General features: G+C 51.7%; 8 protein-coding genes across 8 annotated transcripts; 4 read left to right on the forward strand and 4 right to left on the reverse strand.

Moving 5' to 3' along the window:
• Window positions 1–2,849: 2,849 nt before the first annotated feature.
• Window positions 2,850–4,687, reverse strand: AA0111_g6870 (putative rhamnogalacturonase; the record flags this gene model as incomplete). Its single annotated transcript, XM_028653140.1, has 5 exons — window positions 2,850–3,748; window positions 3,814–3,849; window positions 3,915–4,032; window positions 4,088–4,380; window positions 4,432–4,687. The coding sequence occupies 5 exons, from the start codon at window positions 4,685–4,687 to the stop codon at window positions 2,850–2,852; spliced, it is 1,602 nt and encodes a 533-aa protein (XP_028505478.1).
• Window positions 4,688–5,519: 832 nt separating this feature from the next.
• AA0111_g6871 (hypothetical protein) lies at window positions 5,520–6,540 on the reverse strand (the record flags this gene model as incomplete). Its single annotated transcript, XM_028653141.1, has 2 exons — window positions 5,520–6,085; window positions 6,138–6,540. 2 exons carry the CDS (start codon window positions 6,538–6,540, stop codon window positions 5,520–5,522), a joined length of 969 nt encoding a protein of 322 aa, XP_028505477.1.
• Window positions 6,541–7,261: 721 nt separating this feature from the next.
• Window positions 7,262–7,831, reverse strand: AA0111_g6872 (hypothetical protein; the record flags this gene model as incomplete). Its single annotated transcript, XM_028653142.1, has 1 exon — window positions 7,262–7,831. One exon carries the CDS (start codon window positions 7,829–7,831, stop codon window positions 7,262–7,264), a length of 570 nt encoding a protein of 189 aa, XP_028505480.1.
• Window positions 7,832–9,425: 1,594 nt separating this feature from the next.
• Window positions 9,426–12,572, reverse strand: AA0111_g6873 (Dolichyl-phosphate-mannose--protein mannosyltransferase 1; the record flags this gene model as incomplete). Its single annotated transcript, XM_028653143.1, has 4 exons — window positions 9,426–10,070; window positions 10,121–11,880; window positions 11,929–12,218; window positions 12,277–12,572. The coding sequence occupies 4 exons, from the start codon at window positions 12,570–12,572 to the stop codon at window positions 9,426–9,428; spliced, it is 2,991 nt and encodes a 996-aa protein (XP_028505479.1).
• Window positions 12,573–13,370: 798 nt separating this feature from the next.
• Window positions 13,371–14,992, forward strand: AA0111_g6874 (hypothetical protein; the record flags this gene model as incomplete). Its single annotated transcript, XM_028653144.1, has 2 exons — window positions 13,371–14,634; window positions 14,691–14,992. The coding sequence occupies 2 exons, from the start codon at window positions 13,371–13,373 to the stop codon at window positions 14,990–14,992; spliced, it is 1,566 nt and encodes a 521-aa protein (XP_028505482.1).
• A 398-nt stretch (window positions 14,993–15,390) lies between these two features.
• AA0111_g6875 (hypothetical protein) lies at window positions 15,391–16,099 on the forward strand (the record flags this gene model as incomplete). The annotated part of the gene is made up of 3 exons (XM_028653145.1): window positions 15,391–15,444; window positions 15,618–15,782; window positions 15,977–16,099. 3 exons carry the CDS (start codon window positions 15,391–15,393, stop codon window positions 16,097–16,099), a joined length of 342 nt encoding a protein of 113 aa, XP_028505481.1.
• A 1,243-nt stretch (window positions 16,100–17,342) lies between these two features.
• AA0111_g6876 (hypothetical protein) lies at window positions 17,343–18,701 on the forward strand (the record flags this gene model as incomplete). The annotated part of the gene is made up of 1 exon (XM_028653146.1): window positions 17,343–18,701. The coding sequence occupies one exon, from the start codon at window positions 17,343–17,345 to the stop codon at window positions 18,699–18,701; it is 1,359 nt and encodes a 452-aa protein (XP_028505484.1).
• Window positions 18,702–19,269: 568 nt separating this feature from the next.
• AA0111_g6877 (hypothetical protein) lies at window positions 19,270–20,592 on the forward strand (the record flags this gene model as incomplete). Its single annotated transcript, XM_028653147.1, has 1 exon — window positions 19,270–20,592. One exon carries the CDS (start codon window positions 19,270–19,272, stop codon window positions 20,590–20,592), a length of 1,323 nt encoding a protein of 440 aa, XP_028505483.1.
• Window positions 20,593–20,888: the final 296 nt, after the last annotated feature.

Consider the following 20,888-nt stretch of genomic DNA (forward strand, 5'->3'; position numbering starts at 1 on the left):
CGTTGGCCTCGGGACGCTTGCAAATTGCGCGTCTGGTTCGTGACCATGGCGCCAGTCTCAAAGTAGTTACAAAGGGTCTTGAGCAGCGGACCTCGGGGACGACTTCCAACTCCTGAGCCACCCTCATCATCGGTGAACTATCTGCAGGCGAAGCAACCAGACACGTCAATTATCCCGACAAACACCAGTTCCCCCTAGCACATTACCGATTTCTAGCTTGGGAAGCCTAGAGTCAATTATGATCAGGTGTTTCTCAAGCCGCGTGCACCTGGGCAGGGAGGAGCCTGTGCGTCGCGTCTTGTCCACGCCGAACAATCGGCGATCCTCCTCACGGTCTTCCTGCGCTTGACACTGTTTTGTCGCCCTCATCATAGTCGTCGCCTCTCAGTACCTGAGGCTGAATCTTGCCATGGCTCAGCAATAGAACCACGCGGCTGCCATATACTCAAAATCGTGTTTCGATTGGCTGCATCACCGATGAACCACCTTCGCAGGAATCGCGCTTACAAGGTCCACAGATGCGATGGCACTCTTGCTGACCATTGATGAGGAAGAAACATACGATTCCTCTTCAACATGGCTCCTGTGGTCATGTTTAGTTGCAGACGGTCTAAGTTCCTGTTGTCGTAAATTGCGCCCAGGGTGCTCAGCCAGCAATGTTATACTCCAAGCCATTGATCTGTACGCTTTCTGATTCGCCTTAGAATTCATCACGATCAACCTTCGGAACATCCGATAACTAACGACCAGTGTTGTACCTGTTTGGAGGACGTCAGCATACTTTTCATCGTTGCTATACAATCCAGTCATACCGTCGGGGATACAGGGTGCACACATGGCATGACTTACTGAAAGCTAGCATTACTGGAGAGCATGCCGCGCGTATTGAAACCCGCATAAATGCGCACTAAAGCCTGCTTCATCGGTGATCCACGGATCACGCATCAATCACTGGGGCGTCACCCCGTATTCTAGCATCAATCAACTAAACTTCCGATGTCTTTCATTTCAGAAGCATCGAGTACCTGCCCCCGCGATCTTCAGGCGCTTGTGGTCAGTGACCGTAGATCCAGCTAGTCGGATTGTTGAAAGACGTGTCCCGTTCATAGATCTCAGCCACCTCCACAGAATTCGAGTTTGCGCGCGTTGGTTTCAGATCACGTTCTCCACTATTCGGGTGTATATCTGTATATGCACAGATCTCTGATTGCTGATTAGAAGGCGATATCGCTGATAGCCCTGGAGTATCAGCGGACCACATGGCGCCATTGCTGAGCTGACAAGTCGGATGATTCTCGAACAAACAGGGTAAACACAAGTATCCTGGCCCTTCGTGTCCGGCTGCTTGACTTCGGTAGTTGGATTTCATCCCCGTCTGGGAATCCTGCCACGTATATTGGGCTAATGCAGCCTCCCGAGCACTTTGTCTGCAGCAGTGCACTGGGCTCCGATATGGCGCCAGGATCCGGTATAGAATACTCAGTCCCGCTGGCCGCTAGCTTCACGAGGAACAACTCTTAGTAACCGGGAGAACGTGTATGCTTAGACCGCAAGAGCTGATTAGAGTTGGGAAAGGGTCGGTCCGGTAACAGCATTAGACATCGTTCAAATCTTCTTCTCTGAATCTAGTGACCTATCGATTCGCGCCATATGCATGCCTCACCAGTTCTGGACAAGATTATCACATCGACGATGATTTACGGGAGCTCCACACAAAGACTGGTCGCCTCCCTTCGCTAAAGACCACAACATGACTCTTCTGGCACGTCTTTCGATCACACGTGTGCATGCGTCAAAGGGTAGTTTTATTCATCAACTCCGCTAAGGTTTAAGCAAATAAACTGCACATCGGTCCCAGACCCGAGCTTCCTACTCTGGAAAGAATCACATTTCCAGGCCATTTCCAGGCTTATTCTCGCTTGGCATTTCGCGAGGTTCATACAAAAGACCACGCTGTACCAACGACCGGATCGCTTGACGCATGCAGCAAGGGCTGGGACGCCGCGGTAAACCCGCGGTACTCTGGACCGCTTATACAAGCTTCCCGATCCTCGCTTTCGCGTTAGAAGGATCCGAAAAGACCACCGGTGTTGTATCTTAGGCAGTCGATGGTATTTCCGCAGGAACCTGACGTCGCTAGTTCATAGATCCCGCACTTTAGGCGGGAGCAGATATAGCGATTCCCACAACGTCCCCACCCAGTGAATACCCTCACGGTGGGTCCCCAGACATCCAACGCTCCCCGATCCCTGTGTCAGTCTTGTCACTGACTCGCAGACATTTAATTTAGGATGTGGGACGTATACCTGCCCTATTAAGACTTTGAATTGCCGAATATGAATGCTATGCCCATAGACATGGGAAAGACATACGATTGTAAGCTTTTACGACTGTCGGCGACGCCGGTGGAATCGTCCTTCCTTGCGCGGTAACGGCAGGCTCCTAAGCTGGCAAACATAATTGTCATCGTGGTCAGTGCTGCTGTGAAAAGTTGTGTTCAATGCATCTGATGCACACTGGATTGCACGCTGAAGCTTCATGTAATCCTCGGTACCGTAAAATGATTTCTGACAACTACCAATCCCACGCGGGAATTACTTCATGTCCCAGTACGAACCTTAGCTGAGGAGGAGGCCTGCTAAGAGCTAAACGAGGTATAGAGAGATATACATCAATCAGGAAGGAAGACAAACGTGCAGAATCTGCAGAGAATTATTCACAAAATGTGAATGAAATGATAAATATTAACAAGAAGAAAGAATCGGTTATATAGCTTCATTGAAGCGCCTTCGTCATATATCTTGTGGACTCCACAGCCATATATCACTCGTCCCGAGGCGTTCAAACACCTAATTGAACAACTCTATCGCGTCCAAAATCACATTTGGAGCCAGAAAGCCAGTACCGGAACTTCCGCTCGTACAGCTAATCTTGATGGTGTTGCTTCCGCTAACCAACGTACCAGCTGGTATATCATAGTTGTAGACCTCGCCATACCCCCGATACGCGCCTCGAGTCAAACCACGCGAATCGATCTTTGTTGGCGCAGCAGGTGTGGCAGCACTGAAGCTATTGACTACAATCGATGGACGACAACCAGCGAAGGAGAGTGTGGTACCAACACGGAGTGTCGCCGCGGCGGTAGAGGTGCCCGAAAACTTGATGGTAAGGGGGTTGTTGTCTTTGACGATAGCCATGGGGACACTGTCAAGGGTGCTAGAGCCAACTGTATACGTCAATGGACCCCAGGATGCCATGCGCGAATCTGTGGGGTGCATTCGCAATTGCTTGTCTGCGTTGCGGAAGCCTTTAGGCTGGCCATCCCATTCGCCGATGCGCCAGACAGAAGTCTTGGTTTCGGTATCGGCGGCAATGTTCGCAGTGGTTGCCTTTCCGGCTGAGACTGTCACACTGGCGGCTTTGACCTTGAACTCTCCCTGGTAGAGGACCTGGGTGTAGGTGCCAGGCCTCATTGCTGGCGATGTGAATTTGCCGCTGCTATCAGCGTACGCCCAGTATTGGGATGCATCGTTGTACCAGTGCAACACCCGTTGGAAACTGGAGCTAACACCTGTTGCCGTTCCAGTCACTGTACCTCTGGCGGATGGAGCCACATAGCCTGTTACACTAAGGTCCTTGAAGAAGGTAGTGTCCATACTGGAGCCACCTGCGGGTACACCAGAGCGAGAGAAGGCTAGGGCATACGGCCCGTGCAGACCCTGACGGAACTTCTCTGTTTGAACGTGGCCTGAAATGTACGCGTATGAAGTCAGTGTACGCCTCATATGCAGTTCTTACAGGATCATTCCTTACCACTGTTCATGTAGAATGTCAATGAAGTGTAGTCTCCTAAAGGGAGGGTATACAAAGTCAGTATATGTCTCATATTCAATTTGTAGAGAGAAATCTCTTACCTCCATTGTTTGTGTTGATGTCACGGTGAAAAGGACCACCGGATGAGGCTTCGTAAGAGTAGGAGTTCATAAGAAAGCAGGCGTGAACTGCGTCGGTACCATCACGATACACGCAGTGCTAAAACACGTCAATAAAGAAACTTAGTAAGATGATAGCTTGGAGGGACACTTACTGTAGTGTCGTCAATGAACCGCTCACTCGAGTAAAATTTACTCCGCGTTTGCCCGTTAACTACGAACACATCTGACCCTTCGACCGTCGATGTCGACCCAACAGTTGTTGATACAACGCCAAAGGGATACTCTAGTGGTAGAGCGCTACTTTTCAGACGAGCGATGAAGCGCAATTCACCGATGCTGGGCTCGGCAGTCGTATATGTCGCCATGTATATTGTCGCTTCGCCGGACTTCGCGACAAGGTAGTGCGTCAAGGTACTAGTCGTGCAAGTAACCTTGACATATTGGCCTGATTCATTCTATCAGCTCCCAATCCCGAAGTAAGGGATATATAACTGACTGCTAATCGTCTCGTACTTGACAGTTGCAGTGCCCAGCCCAGACGAGATGTGCGATCCCTTCTCCGACGACTGCAACTCTTCTCCTCGGTATTTGATCGAAGTGATATCACAGCTCTTTGCATTGACGGTAAAGATGAGGGGATTGGACGCGCCAGTATCAACAACGATGTTGTCCCCACTCTGTGAGGCGCCGAAAGCGGCCAGCGCCGAGGGAGAGAGCGTGGCCGCAGCCAACAGTGCGCTCTTGAACAACATAGCAAGAGACGAAGGTTCCGAAACGATTGATCAACAGAATGGCCAGTAGAATTCAAAGGAATAGCACAGACTTGTAAAAAGAATGTTGGTTTGATACCCTTACCTATATGCTCACCTCTCGAACCAACAGCAAGGAATTGCTACATTGTGCAATACCAGTCGGTTGCAAATGCTCCGAAATACTCATCACACTCACCCCGGGTCTTCCACTAGCTAGAAAGCTTCCACACCTCTTATCCAAGAAAAGCCACATTTGGGGTCGTTTGACACCCCAATTCACCGCACTATGAGACCGGAAGGGCGGGTGGTATACTAAGCAGAGGTAGTGATTCATGCTAGGTACATACACCTCGGCATGAGATCGCTTTAATTCCCCGGATCGACAATATTGAGTGATGGTGTTGGCCTAGGGGCTAAGATTGCTATGAGGGGTGGATGATTCCGGAGTCCGGGGTATATGCACAATTAGTGGCGGAACATCTTGGCCTGTAAGACAAGCACTATGGAACAACTTGGCTGGACTGCATGGGGTAACGCCGTTGCCGACATGGTCAAAAAAGTCCGGAAAATCGGTCGCAAGGAGCGAATAAGGGTTTCATGTAGAGACGGGACGTTATTGAAATGGCAAAAAAGCGTCGCGGTAAGTCGTCTGCATGGTGGGTGTGCTACGGCTCTTTTGGATATTAAGGTTTGAAATAGAGCCGAGGACTCGCGAGAAATTAGTTCTTTCGTAAACGGGAATAAGACTATATATGAAGGCACGTCAGAAACAGTTAAAAGAACGAATGTTACTAAAGATGACCCTAGCCACAGTGCGATATTCCCTTGTCGCTCAATCATCGCCACCTGGGCAGTCATTTCTGTACAGTGGACTGACTTCCACCTCTCGGCACCAAAGCGCCCACGGCCTCGTCAGTGTGCCTGAAATCGACTCCCAGGCATCATGGCATTCGCTGTCGCTCAAGTACTTCAAATTACCGCCCTCAACCTTGGCATGTCCTGACTTGATCTTCCCACCAGCTTGAACATCTACCTTGCCTTCAAGCGCGTAGCCGGTGTGGGCGTTCAATATTGTCATGGCCGTCGTTTGCGCCGTGGCTGCCTCCCTTGTGTATATCGCTTGGTAGACAGCTTCCTCGATGCCGTGCGCGACGGTCGTAAAGCCATGGCCTTGGAGCAGAACAACTGCGTGATCAGGCTCCATCTTGGGCTCTGCGGATGAACCACCGAGCTGCGTTGGCAGAGCGGAGCGTACTTTTGAATATATGAAGCCAGTCGAAGTGGCTGGTTTAAATGCAGCTGCGAGGGACGAGCCAAGTGTACTATCGCGGACAAGGAGGTCATACTTGGAGCCTGATGGGTAGTGGCTCGAGGCATCCCAGACTGGAACGTTGGTACCTAGAGCGAATGCATCAGCGCCTGGCAAGATATTGTGGTTCGGGAAACTTACCCAAGAAGCCAGCCATGTGTATGGTGTTCTTCAGTGGCACACCGCTTACACAATACGGCAGCACGTCGGCAGCATGGCTATGCACCACACAGTTGATGGCAGGAAATCTCTTGTATATCTCGCTATGGATGTGCCTCTCGAGGTAGCCTGGCTTCGCATTCTTCTCGACCGCCTCCGCACCGTCCACGTTGTATTCAACCAAATCGTCTTGTGAGCTGACGAGTGCTGGCGGCATGTTACAAGGCATCCAGAAGGTCGCAGGGTTATCCGGCGACCGCACCGAGATGTGTCCATATGCGTCTAGGATTTTTGCATTGTGGAGGATATGGCAGGCTGTAACCAGGCCCTTGAAGAGGTCTTCAAGGCCTACCTTTTCGCGTTTCGGGAAGTATCCAGCGGACATTTTTCAGAGATACAGTCAGTGCTTGCGACATCTTGGGTTGCGGCATGTGCAAGTTGTATAGAGATGCTGTTCCTGCTTCGCGCATCCGATGACGTGCGTTGCCCGCGGGCGGGGGCGGGGAAATGACTGGCGGGTGCACCGCTCCTGGGCCAGCAGTTTCCAAGCATCTTCAACCACACTACAGCATCGACGAACCTATATCCACCCACTCCAAGCATACCCTTTGCTTCCATACACGATCACTGGAGAAGAGTTTAGGTTGATTCCTCACTGTATACGGCATAAGAAAACTATCGTACATTGTTTGTTGGCGTGTTCATCCACTCAGCCATTGATGTTGCCATCCACCATCCCCTTTAATTCATTGTATGCTCGTTGTCTATATCTGTGTATGCGATGTGCCAAACGCCGTGTTTCACCACAAGCGTGCAGAAAGCTCTATGAGCTGGACGTGTCAGTCCAATGGTTGATATGCCGTTAACCCCTTCGTGTGCCTGCACTGGACATTGCTGCCAGTGCCGACTACAGTAAGGTTGCCTAGCCGCATCCTACAAGTCCCCTGAATGTCCATACTTCCAATGCCTGTCACGGCTGGCGAAGTATCCCACCCAGATGTTCTCTTTTGTGAATGACGCCGGTAGTATGCATCAACGTCAGATCTCCCCTTTGCGTACGTCGGTCACAGCTTCTCTCTGTCATGTGTATCGTCTTCTTTCCCTCATCAACCCATTTCCACGTCAGCGTCTTGCTCTCCCATACCATCCACAAGATCACTGTCGCCACTCTCCCCACTTGTCTCCTCGCTGTCGCTGTCTTCGTCCACAATCTTGCCTTCCACCTCGCACTTCCTCGCATAACAACAGCCGTTCGATTCTTCTTTACCACCGACCCCAATCCCAATGTACAAGCCCTGTTTCACCTCCTCGATAATCTTATCAAGGTCAACCGTGCAGTCGCCATCGTTCTCGTAGATAATCTTCTTGGCTCGGCTATTGGCTGCTGCCTTTGTGGAATGCACCGAAGTGATGTGCGCGGTGCCGATGTTATCATGAAAGCTCGAGGCGGTCGGATAGCAAGTATCGGTCACGATGTATATCATATAGGGACCCGAGGTCGCAGCGTTTACGATGGTAGCGATTGGCGGATTGGGTTGTTCGATGCTTTGCTGAATATACGAATCGCCGTCGTGGATGTTTTGGTTGTTGTTGTCGTTATCGTAGGAGTGTTGGGTAGGTGTAGGCCCATCCTTGCTGTTCATGAAATAGTGGGTGTTTTGAGAGTCGGGCGCCATCGCAGGCGACGAGCTCTTCTCCAACAGCACAGCTAACGGAGAGTAACGACAACTGCGGCGAAATATAAAAATGCGAGAATAGGACTATTATCGCAAAAAAAGAAAAAAAGAAAGAAAGAGAGACCAGTTGGCTCCTGCAAGATATGCAATGCCACCACACTTTCCAAACGCAGCCCAAAAAAACCGACGCAAAAGTTTACGATGTTGCAAGCATGGGAATCTGACGCACAAAGAGGGGTTTTCTGAAAAAAGCGATGCGCGGCTAGACCGCATTTCTAATTTATAATACTCACAGTGCGTCGAGTGGGCGCGGCCGTGTGCCAGTATTTGCTCCGCGGAGGACAGAGATGCGAGAAGAAGGCTTCTTTTTAGCTTATGGGAAGTGGCGAACATTCCCACAAAGAGCACATGAGGCTCGCGACACTTCCTCTGCATTTGCCACACAGGACAAGCAGGGAAGATGTTAGGGATCTCACGCGCATCACCAACCATGTCTCAGCCACAGCTTAATGCCCGAAATTATATTCGAGAAAATTCCTTTTTCCTTGCAAAGGTGATCTGTCGGCGAAATACAAGCCAAAAGTTGTTGATCTTGCAACAAATAGGGCGTTGGTCACTGGGGTCACGCGGAGATCATGGACAAATCTAAAGACTTGTAGCAACTCTGCCCGAGCTGCTGCGTGGCTTTTCTGCCCGACCTCGCCGCCGGATGCGATGGGTGGGGTTTCGCGTCGTTGCCAGTCCCATCATGGGCCGAAAAGAAAAGAAGAAGCCGCTGGCATGTGCGAGCGGTACGTAGAAATGATCAGCTACCGCTTAGATCTAGAGTGCCCACAGTCGTGACCCTGGCTGCAAACGTGTTCTAGACACTGTGGACCTGGTGGTCCCTGAAGTTGAGTAGTGTAGCGCGGCTCCAGGTGCCAACGACGAATCACACGTCTTGGAAATGCGCTTAGCGTACTGGAGCAGATTCCGAGATCAGGTGCTAGTTCGTGACGTTGTCCAAGGATACCCGATCCCTGCATTGTGCACCGCAGCATCCGATTGCGGGAGAGCTGGTTAGCGGTCCATCCGGTTGATCGGGTGAGAACACTGGGCCTGAGGCTGAAAGTCCTCGAACCTGGGACCGCAAGGCTTAGTCTGCAACTTACTTTTACTAGCTTACCATGTCTTTGTTGCCGACTGGCAGATGTTGTTGCAAAGCCAAAAGATGTCGGAAGACCTGGCATCGGCACGGCAGGTCACATTCCCACAACTACATCGACATCTGATACCTTCCTCGTCCTCATCTTGGTTGTCAGTCTGTACCAACAAAGTCCTGGGTACTGATCTCTGTAGCGAACCAAGAATGTCTTGGCGTGTTGCATGCATCTCAAAAACTCAACTGCTCCAAGTCAGATTTTCACAAATCACATTATATGTAGTCATACAGTATCCAAGACAGATGCAGCCCACTCTCCACCTGCTGTCATGTTTGTTTGCTATGCCAGACCTAGCGCCACCAGCTCCGTACGCTGCTAAGTTTATCCGTCCCTATGATACAAACGAGAGAAAGGAGACCATGGTAGTGCCATGGGAAGAAGACAGGATGAGTTTACTCCTCCTTTTGCGTCGCCGACTGGGCTTCGCTGGCTGGCTGAGCCTCCTCCTGATGCTGCTCAACGCTCTTTTCCTTTTGTTGGTCCTCGGCGACCTCGACAGTTGGTGGAGCCTCGCTGGCTTCAGGAGCGTTGGCTTGTTCCTGCGTCTCAGGATTACGGCCCTCGGCGTCAGGATGGGGAGGGGCAACGCCATTTTCCTCAGCATCGCCATGTGAGTCCACGAGGCCCTCATAGATCTCGTGACCTTCACCATCGATAATACGGGTCCGGGTCTCGTAGCGGGTCTTGAAGCTGACTTTGCCGGCAAGTGCTGATACCTCATCATCGTCGAGGATACGGCCGTTCTCGTCGCGGTACTCAATACGCTCTTCTTTCGATACAACCGGGAGGTCCTTGGGAGGCTCCTGAGGTGGCTGGGAAACTACCGCTTGTTCAGACATCACATTCTCCTGCTTCGGCTCCTTTGCTTCCTGGATTGGTTGCTGATTTTGCTGCTGATTTTGCTGCTCCTTGGGTTGCTCTTGCTGAACTTGGGGAACGACTTCTGGTGCGGCTTGGACTGGAGGCGCAGGAGGTGCTGAAGAAGGTACAGCGACAGATGCTACCGGCTCGGAGTGCATGGTGTTGTATGCTTCATACTGAAATCAGTTAGTAGGTGTCGGCCGTTCACCATGTGAAGAGTACTTACAGAAGTGAGGAAGTTGTTGCAATCCCAGTCCCAAGAGTCGAAGAGCTTGACACTGTTGCAAGCATCCTTGGTCCATGCGTTGCCGTATGCTAATGGAGAGTATACGGTGAAGACCGTGATGGCGATAGCCAGGAAACCAACAGCTGCTGCTTGACCGATAGCAGGGTACTGCCTCAGGCCAAAGACGCTGAAGCGGTAGCTTACAAAGTCGAAGATCTGGCAAAGAGCGAGAATGGCAAAGTAAAGAGCGGGTAGGTAGTGGTGCAAGAACAGTTGACGCGCCATCAGGTAGAATGGGAAGTAATGGAAGGCCCATCCGAGAATACTCATGCCGACCTCGTAGTCGAAACGCTTGAAGGTGACATTGCTGTAGTCGCGGTAGCCGCGCTGCCAGCGAAGGATTGCGATACCCTTGATAGCAATGTAGAGAGCAATGAGCGCGCTAGAGCTCCACCAAATCACTGGGTTACCCAAAAGGTAGATCTGACGGTTGTGCTTGCCCCAGAAGTTGATACCGCGGCGTAGGATTGGCCAAGATGGAGGGCGAGAATCCCAGGCATGCGACTCAGTAAGGCCAGCGTTGGTCTTCCACATGACCTTCTGCAATTCCCAGAACTTGCCGAAAAACCCGGGGTTACGGTAGTTGACTTTCTCGACCTCACCATCCACCATCAACGGATGGACATTGCCCTCGATGTACCAGATGCTGTTGGGCAAGGTACCTTGCCTAGCGCAGGTAACCTCTTGCTGCTCAAAGCCCCAGTCGGGAAGCTTGACTTTGTGCGAGAATAGCGCGCAGCCAGTCATGACGTGGACAAGCCTAAACTTCGTCTGAATAGTTCGGACGCGCTTCTTAGCCACGGCTCCGTCAGACTTGCTCTTAACAATCTCAATACGGAAGAGGTCGTTCGCGTCGCCCTCAAAGCCTTCGTAGCCGTACGCAGAAACTTCGTTTTGCCAGTCAGCCTCAGTAACAGGCGCGCGGACATCGTGGGAGTGAAGGCGGCGATCGGTAGTGATATGGTAAAGACGAATGACACCACCATCCTCGATGTAATCTGGGCCGACGTTGTCCCATGCCTTTGGGCTTGTGAGGTTTGGTCCATTGTAGTCTTCAGGCATGATCGGCAGAGTCTGGTTCTCTAGAATCCAGATATTGTTCTCGTCCTTGTGGGGATAGAGCGTGATTTGTTGCTGCTTGCTACCGGTTGGGTACATGTGACTGTGTGAATGAAGGTATCCACCCTGAGTGTTCCAGTGACGCAGAGAGACACGGCTTCCATAGGCGACGTCAGCAGGAACAGCTTGCATGCCCTTGGAGTTCAGTGTCGCTTGGAATTCCGAGGACATGAAGCCGTCACCTTCGCCAGGGTTGACCAGGCAGAGGAAATGGATTCCGAACATGGCCATGTAGAACGAGACAGGAATGACAATCAAGCAGAACATGCGGGCGAAGAAGTGCTTGAACCATAATCGTGGTGTGACGTTCTTGGTGTCCCCAAGAAGGACCCAGAGTTGCACAAGCGTCAAGCTGCCGACCCAGGCAATAGTAAATAGGCCAACCCACTTGACACTGACTGTCGCGCCGAGTCCAACACCGGAAGTGACCAACCAGAACCACCAGGATGGCTGGAAGGCCTTTGCGGGTCCTTGTTCGTGCTGGTTCATGAAGCTTGTCCAGGCGAGTGCGGTAAGGGCTGTGAAGATGACGAGCGGCGAGTCGAGGAGGATAAGGCGGGACTGGGTCACGAGTGCGTTGTCTAGCAATGGTTAGTATATATGGTGATAGATGGATGTGTGCGTCCTACCGAAGATGACGAGACCAGCACCCAGGGCTGCGGTGGTAGTACGGCAGCCAGCAGCCTTCAGAGTAAGGAACATGGTCGGAATCGTCAGAATACCGAGGATGGCGGGCAACATGCGCATAGTGACATATGGAACCTTGGGCTCCAGGTAATCCTTGCCAATATCCTTGAAGTCGAAGTTTCCGTCAAATCCACCCAACCATCCTGCCAATGTGATGAGGAGTTTCGCAAGCGGAGGGTGGACATCCATGAAGAACCTGCCCTTGATGTATTTTGACGCAAACCCACCGAAGCTGAGATGTAAGTCAGCGAACAAATTCTTTAGATTCTTGCTTAGACGATGCGGCTTACTGGACTTCGTCGAAGACAACGCTGGTCGGCTGTTGAATGCGGAAGAGGCGTACGACAGCAGCCACGCCAGTCAACATGGCCAACAACGACCAGTCCGATCCGGGGAGGTTGAAGATATCATGGTCTTGCACTCCCTCGGAGGTGTAGCCTTGGACAATCTGCTGCTGCTGCTGATGCTGCGTCTTTTGCTGCCTTCGGCCGTTGGGTGCTGGCGACCGCGACTTGGAACGCGACTTGGATCTCTTCGATTGGGGCTTCTCGCCTAGGTAGGCATTGGATGCCGATAGGCTCGCCATGACGGCGGGAGGTGACGATGTGTCGTGGCTCGATCAGCTGGTAGACGGCGTTGTACCAAAAGTTGGGAACGCTGCGGAGTTGCAACTATAGTCTGGGTGGAAGGCGCTTGGGGCCAATGTCGTAACAAAAAGAATTAAAGAGAGTTGAAAAAGAGTCCCATCAAGATGAGAGGAGAGAAGAGGTGGGAGTCTCAATGGTAGGCGCAACAGTTCAAGCTAGGGGGAGGGTCCCGCGAGGAGTAGTGGTTGCGTTGCGTACCAATTAACCCTAGTTGCAAGCTGTTCCTTACGACGGGCCTTACCGAACTGGGAGGGCTGAAAATAGGTCAAGGCCCGTATAGAACAATCACTCCACGCAATGTTCTGTCCAAGTTGAAGAGTCCAGGCAATCTTTCCGGCAATAGTGGTCTGACGACTTGACAGCGTTCGCAAGCCGAGGCGCCTTGGGTATTGCGCCGAGTGCTTCACCTTGACATGTGTGGCTGGTGCGTGTGGCTCAACTGTGGCTGAAAAATGTCGGCCCGGAACATCTTTCTCGCAGCAGCGGGCCTGTTGTACTATGGGAACTTTGCGACAACTCCAAGCCCAGTCGCCGCTACCCCATCGTCCGCAACCGCCCCACGCGATCTACGCGCAAGCCAGTAACAGCAGGTAGTCGCGATTGAGATCTTGCTCCCGGCGCCTAGAAAGAACCCCTTGTTCCTGCCCTGGCGATCGGTTTACCTATCTTTTGCGACTCGTAAACAGGACTACCGATACCATCCCTCGAACCCGTAACGAACATCATCACAACGCGCCATGGCCAACTCCAACGGTGAAGGCGCTCCTGCAGGACCGCCAGAGCTCGACGTCAAGCCACCAGAGAACCTGGTTATCCCCCCGCCCAACGTGCGCGAAACGATCGCAAAGACGGCTGACTTCGTCGCCCGCCGAGGCGAATCACATTTCAATGGACTGAAGCAGCGCGTCACGTCTGATCCTTCAGCTGCGAACAACCGTAACTTTGTATTCGTTTTGGAGGAGGACCCCTACAATGCCTACTTCCTGTGGTATCTTCAGCAACTCAAGGAGGGCCATGGGCGATCAGCTGGAAGTGCTAAGCAAGTGGTTGACAACAAACCCAAGGGTCCTCCAGAACCGCCCAAGTTCCGCTTTTCTGCGCGTATGCCCAACATCAGCGCAAAGGATTTGGAGGTGTTGAAGCTCACTGCTCTGTACACGGCGCGCGTGGGTGAGAACTGGTTGAAGGACTTGCGCAACCGTGAGTCTGGCAACTTTCAGTTTGATTTTCTCCGACCAAATCACAGCTTCTTCCAGTTCTTCCGATCGCTCGTTGAACAGTACAAGATCCTGCTTGAGGAAGAAGCCACAGTCGAGGCACGCATCGAGGAGTTACAGCAAAACATCAAGAACCGATTCCATGTGTTAGATCGCGCCAAGGGACGCGCCGAGTACGTCAAATATGTGACTGCACAGAAAGAGAAAGAGGAGAAGAAGGTGGAAGCCGAGAAGCAAGAGTATGCGACGGTCGACTGGCACGACTTTACAGTCATCGCGACTGTGCTCTTTGATGAAGCTGACGATGCAGCGGATCTGCCTCCTCCCGCACAGCTGAATGATCTGCAGTCGCAGTCGCTCGAACAGAAGGCTGCGGTCTCACTATCAACAAGGCGTCTCGAAGAAGCCATGCCCGACGAGATGACTTACTACAACGTCTCACAGCAGCAGGTCCCACCGCCTCAGATGCCGCCAAACTACGCCCCTGCCGCACCACCTGTGCAGCCACCCTATGGCGTACCGTCCTACGCGCCTCCCCCTATGCCCGACTACCGGACGCCGGCACAGATATCACGCGAGGAAGAGCAAGCTCGGCAGGCAAGGGAGCGTCAAGCGGAGAACGAGCAGCGCGCACGCGCTCAGGCTGCTGCCAGAGGAGCGCCTGGTCGCATTGTCACAGACTACGTTCCCCGCGCTGCCGCAAAGAAGGCAAACGTTCCGATGGCCGTATGCCCTAACTGCAAGCAGCAAATCCCCTCAAACGAGATGGACGAGCACATTCGCAGTAAGTTTTCCCCTTTTTCTATTTTTCCAAGAGCCTTTACTAACGCTGTATGCTAGTCGAATTGCTTGATCCACGCTGGAAGGAACAGCGCGATAAGGCGGAAGCCCGGTACTCTACCACGATTAATACCGCCGACGTTGCAAACAACCTTAAACGTTTCGCTAGTCAGCGCGAAGATATCTACGATGGTGCTACGGGATTACCCATATCTGCAGAGGAAGAAGCTCGGAGGAAGAAAGCTGCACTGTCGTACGACGGCCAGCCTGATCCTGCCAAGGACGCTGCCCGTCTTTCGCAAATGCAAAGCATGAATGTCCAGGAGCAGCTTCGCAGGATTCAAGAGAAGCATCGCCAATAGGGCGTGGATACGAGTAAGTCTTGATTTTTCTTCCACGTGATTCGTTGTTCAGGACATCAATTGCTCTACTTGCATTGGGTGGCGTTTTTGGCGATGTCACTTGTGTATACCACCGACCAGAAGCCAAAAGAGCTTCATAGGTTCGATAGTTCCGAGTCATTAGCTCGGTTGTAAAACAACAGCTGCAAAGGCTTAATGAAAAGTGTACCTCAATTTCGTGCTCCATCTACAATCCGTTTCCGCAGTGTTTAGCGTGGGGCAAGCTGTGGTAGTCCTGCTCACTGCTCGGACTTTCGAAGCTTCGCTCCGACATGTGCCCCAGACCTATGACCTAACCAGCGACTTTTATTCCCAGGTCGCACAGCCCTCATACACACTTCCGCACATCGTCCGCAATCATGTCATTAGCACAGGCAACAAAAGGCGACATGGCCTATCAAGTGCGCTCGCTCGTACGTACCCCTCCTACATTATTTCGATATATCCGCTGCAGCGACTCATGATGTGTCGCCTCATGGGATTCCCGCAGTACTTCTGCGCTGTCCCTACGTGTACTGTGCAGATGTACTGCGCGCGCTTATGTCGCTTCTCTTGTCGTAAAACATTGACTAATTACTCTCTGCAGTACCGCTCCCTCCTGCGCCAGAGCAGCCAGTTCGCCGCCTACAATTTCCGCGAATACGCCAAACGGAGAACTCGCGATGCGTTCCGGGACAGCAAGAATGTGACAGAAGAGCGAACAATACAAGAGCTGGTACAGAAGGGCTTGAGCGAATTGCAAATGCTGAAGGTAAGATAGATTTCTGCTCGTTCGGTATTGGAGGTGGAGGGTCTGCAGCGCGTGCGGCGGAAAAGGTGGCAAGCAAAACAGATCGCAGCCTATAAACCCATTAGGGGATGCATTTTGTGGGATGCGACAACGACAGATGGGGCGCAGGAATGTAGCATGAAATGCACTGGGATGGACGCTGATTCGGTTCACAGAGGCAAACGGTGATAAGCCAATTCTACCAGATCGATCGATTAGTCGTCGAAGGAGGGAAAGAGGGCAAGCAAAAGGGTGACAGAAATGACATCATCAGAGTGAAGGATCAGGGCTGGGACTGAGTGGTCCGCTCAAAAGTGCGGATACGGATAATGAGACGAAATGATCTTGTAACAATATGGCGTACATTGCATGCGGATGCGGGAACATGCACGGTAGTAGAACAGCTGCGCCTGTCCCGACGACGATGGAAAATCGAGAATGAGTATACTGTACTATATCGTGCCTATCATTCAACTCTATCGAATGGAATGTTCAGATTAAATGTGAAGTTCGCATGACAACAAGCATCGGTACTTCCTGCGCTTGTACAAAAAACATGAGTTGTTAGGAAAACATCACGACTATTGTTGGTGTGAATGTTTCATTGTTTTGTCTTCTATCGTGTGTATATTGTTTGATTTACGGAACTTATAAGTGGCTCGTTCGTATGCGTCATTGCAGAACTGGGATCAACCAAACCACAATGCTAGATCAGATAGAAGTATATCTGAGAGTTGACTGAATTGGATTTGATGTTTTAAAATTGACTGAAATCACTTTGTTGAAAGGCTATGCAGGAGACTGATGATTGCGTCTCAAGTCTCAAGGCAGCGATCGCAGATGCACTCAAAAGGGTCTAGCGGCGCACGGTTGTGCCTGCCATCTGCAAAGCGACGCGCTTCCCCTTCACGCATCGCGACTTCCCGTTGCATTGCGCCGACTCTCATACCCACTTTCACCGACTGATCCAGTCCTTATCGAGGAAACCACACTTCGCCATGGCTCCGGTACGTCACCTCATCTTTCCGTTCGAGCGTGCATCCTCAAGCTGCGTCTGTTACATCGAGTTGCCGCCATTTGCACGCGCGCGACGTAACATCGCTATTGTCATCACGTGCATCGCATCCTGAACATCTCATCTTCTTATCATCGACGCGACATCGTTTTGTGGAGGAAACGTCGCAAAGAGATCGCCCTGTGGTCTAGAGCCTCGCCTGCTTGACGGGTGGTGATGAGTACCTCATTGGTACCTACATTCCACTCATGCAAAGCAGCGGCCATGACCTATTTTTCTTTAATCTGAGCAAGATAGCATATACGCGCGTATGTTTGTCAGACTGGAAGCTAACATCATGTGACTAGTTCCGGAACAGGGACCGATCCAACAGATCAGGGCGTGGTCAAATAGAACATAATGTGTTAGAAGGACTTCCCATCAGTCAATACCGGGAAGCAGAAATTACTATTGAACCAAATTCGGCCGATAACAAACCTTTGGATAAGGATGCTTGGCCTGAACTACCCATGCCTAGAGACTCACACATGTTGCCTGAGCATTCTCAACAGTTACTGCGAGCAGCACGATCTGGGAAGTTATATAAGCCACCCGCACCTCCAGAAGACGACAACGAGATGAAAGATGAAGAAGAAGAGACCAAAGAAATTCGTACCGGATTCACTATCAAGAAGTACGTCAAAGTTGCACGACATCTAGAAGTCCCGGAACCAGAATATCTCGCAAAGAGAAGGAAGGGTCTACCGTCACCCTACGTCAATGGTCAAGTCGCACAACCTGCATTGCGAGAAACCAAAGTAAAGAAGCTCGATGCCGATGGCAATGTGGCTGTTTACAAAGTGCTTGTCCCAGAAGGTCAGGCTGTAGAAGGCGAAGTTCAACCCACAGACGCCGCGATTGAAGTTGCACCAGCTACCGCGGCACCAGGCACCATTGTCGAAGGAGTCGGTGTGGTGAACGCGGAGGGCGTGGTCGTCGCTAACGACATTCTACAACAAACGCCACCTAGGCGAAGGCCACCACCTCCTAAGAAGAAGGTGAAGCGTGGAGGTCCGGGCAGAGGCAAGAAGAAGGTCGTCTTCGCCGAGGGCGGAGCAGAGCAAGGAACGCCAGTATCACTTGCTGGTGGTGACTTGCTGGGTGTACCAGGCGCCAAACAAGAGGATGGATCAGTAGCACCTTCAGATGGAGGAGATACACCAATGGCAGACGCCGGCGGCGAGGAAGAAGAGGCTTCTGGCGAGGAGGGTTCAGAAGACGAGGACCAAGACATGGAACATACCTCTAACCCAGCGACTCCTCAGGCATCTTCTGTGGCTCCTACCAGCGCTCTAGCGAACGAGATATCCAGTTTCACAGAGCCTACTCCAGCAGAAAGCGCCGAGCTAGCTACTGAAGCACCACCGACTTCCAACGAGCCTTCCCAAGATACCGCAACAATCGAAAGGACCACACTCGAACCCGTCCCGGCCGACACGACCGACACGATTATGCAAACGCCGAAGCGTGACCCTTCAAGTTCACCTGATCTACCGCTCTCTGCCGTCTCCCATAGTCGCCAGAACTCTATGAACCAGATCTCGACTTCTGATACCACCACAGAAGCCTTCATTCCTGGAGATGCTCAGAATGAAGTCCTAGCTCCAACCGTGGAAGAGAGCACGGCACCAGCGCCGGTGGTGGCATCTGAGCCTCAGCCCGAACCCGAACCAGAATCTGTTCCTGCACCAGTACCCGAAGCTGAGCCCAAAGCTGAGCCCGAAGCTGAGCCTGAGCCTGTGCAACAAACATCAGTCGCTCCTTCCGCGCCACGTTCCGAGTCAGACCCTATGGGGAGTCTTGAGCGACAGTTGGAGAAAGACAACGAGGATATGAGCGGGTCATAGAATGGCCAAGCCAAATCCTTCCGCTCTCCAAAAGCTTGTTTCGTTTGCTGTACATTGTGTGCAACTGCAGCAGGAAGGCAACCAAAGAACAGAGTCAGGAACTCGTGTGCCCACATGCGAAGAACTGTGGGTGCATATGTTTATGGATTTGAGCATAGCTTTAGTCTTTAGTCAGGCGTTACGCACATCATTGTATTAATATCAACGACCTTATCACTTTTCTGACCCACTTTCCTTGATTCACACGCTGCTCATTTCCTAGTTGCTGGGGGCTCTTTTCCCGCATGTTTCCGTAGTATATTGCTGTTGCCGATGGAGATATGAGCGTTATGGTCAGATACGCTACCCCACATTCTCACGCACGCTCATACGTCATTTTCAACTTTCCCCGTCGGGAACCACATTTATCACACCCTCACTAACTCAGCCTAGGAGACACTAACGCAACAAAGGCAGGTCATCTATCGTGCTATCGGCCTTGTGTTCGAGTGTATATATGAGTGACTGACTTCACAGCAATCCAATCTTACCTTCCCAGAAACCTCGCAAGACTGGATAAGCAGACATCATGCCTTCGATAAGCGAGATCGTAAAGGCAAACCAGCCCGACCTGGCCTCATATGAGGAGCTTTGTAAGTACTCTTTCAATTCCGTCGATACTGGCATTAACAGCGATCCAGACAAATGGTTCCACGCGCACCCCGAGCTCTCTTTCCAAGAAGCCAAAACTGCCGAGGCCATCGTAAAACATCTCGAAACCTTCAAAGCTTTCACGATCCACACTTCTATCGGCGGTCACGGTATTGCTGCCAGCTTCTCCAACGGCCCTGGAAAGACCCTTCTCTTACGTGCTGACATTGACGCGCTACCTGTTAAAGAGAAGACCGGGCTGAACTATGCGAGTACGGCGCGTATGAAGGACTTAGACGATGTTGAGAAACCCATTATGCATGCCTGTGGCCATGACATGCATATTACAGCGTTGCTTGCAGCGGCAGAAACTCTAGTCAAATGTAAAGACGCATGGAGCGGAGAACTGATTCTGGTGTTTCAACCAGCGGAAGAGAGGGCAGGCGGTGCGCAAAACATGGTAGACGACGGGCTCTACCAGAAGGTCAAGGAACCAGACGTCGTTGTCGGCGCGCATGTCATGCCAGAAAGAGCCGGTGTCATAGGAACAAAGCATGGTTTGATCGCCAGCTCTGCAGATCGATTTCAACTCCGCATCGAGGGCCGGCAAGCCCACGCATCCACCCCGCACCGCGGCATCGATCCTATCCTTCAAGCCGCTTCCACAATTATGCGTCTCCAATCCATTGTAGCGCGAGAAGTAGATCCCCTGGACTTCGCCGTTGTAACAGTCTCTGCCTTCCATGCCGGCGACGCCGAAAATATCATTCCCTCGGAAGCCAACCTAAAGATCGACGTCCGCGCCGCCTTGCCCCAGACCCGCGAACGTGTACTTGCTAGCGTGAAGCGTATCGTCGCTGCCGAGGCCGAAGCATCAAACAATCCAAATGCTCCCACCTTGACACCAACAACGCAGTTCCCTTTGCTCTTCAATGACGCCGACATTACCAATGCACTAGAAGGGTCTTTCTCAGCTCACTTTCAACCTGACAAGCACTCTTATCAGTCTGACATTGCGCGCTTGCAGGGCTCAGAAGATTTTGGTATCTTGGCTACCGCGATCGGTAAGCCGAGTTGCTTTTTCTTGTATGGAGGAACGGATCCAGCGGTTTGGGACAAGGCGGAGAAGGAGGGAAGGCTTAGTGAAGATGTTCCAGGAAACCATAGTCCGTTCTTCGCACCGGTTGTGCAGCCTACGTTGACGGTGGGAATGGAGGGGTATGTTGTTGCTGCATTGACCTTCCTGAAGAAAGGGGAGTGAGTGGGTCGTTAAGGATTTCTTTTGTGCGAGAAGGCAAGTGCCAGAGGCGTTCTAGGTGGTAAGGTATGGTGTAAGGGAACGAGATGCTTGAGGTCCGGCGTAGATCACGAACAGCTATGTTTGTTTCAAGCGTAACAGGTTTAGTCTTGGTATCTAGGTGTATCCATCGGTCATCCTCTCAATCAATCTTATGTCTGGCCCAGTTCTGTCTATTCCATCCACTGACTTCTTTCCCCTGGTCGTAGAAGACCGGAACTTCACCGGTGTTCGAGGTTTCACTTTCGCCTGCTACCTAT

This window comes from Alternaria arborescens (assembly GCF_004154835.1).
Source record: "Alternaria arborescens strain FERA 675 chromosome Unknown contig_15, whole genome shotgun sequence".
In the NCBI taxonomy this organism is placed as follows: domain Eukaryota; kingdom Fungi; phylum Ascomycota; class Dothideomycetes; order Pleosporales; family Pleosporaceae; genus Alternaria; species Alternaria arborescens.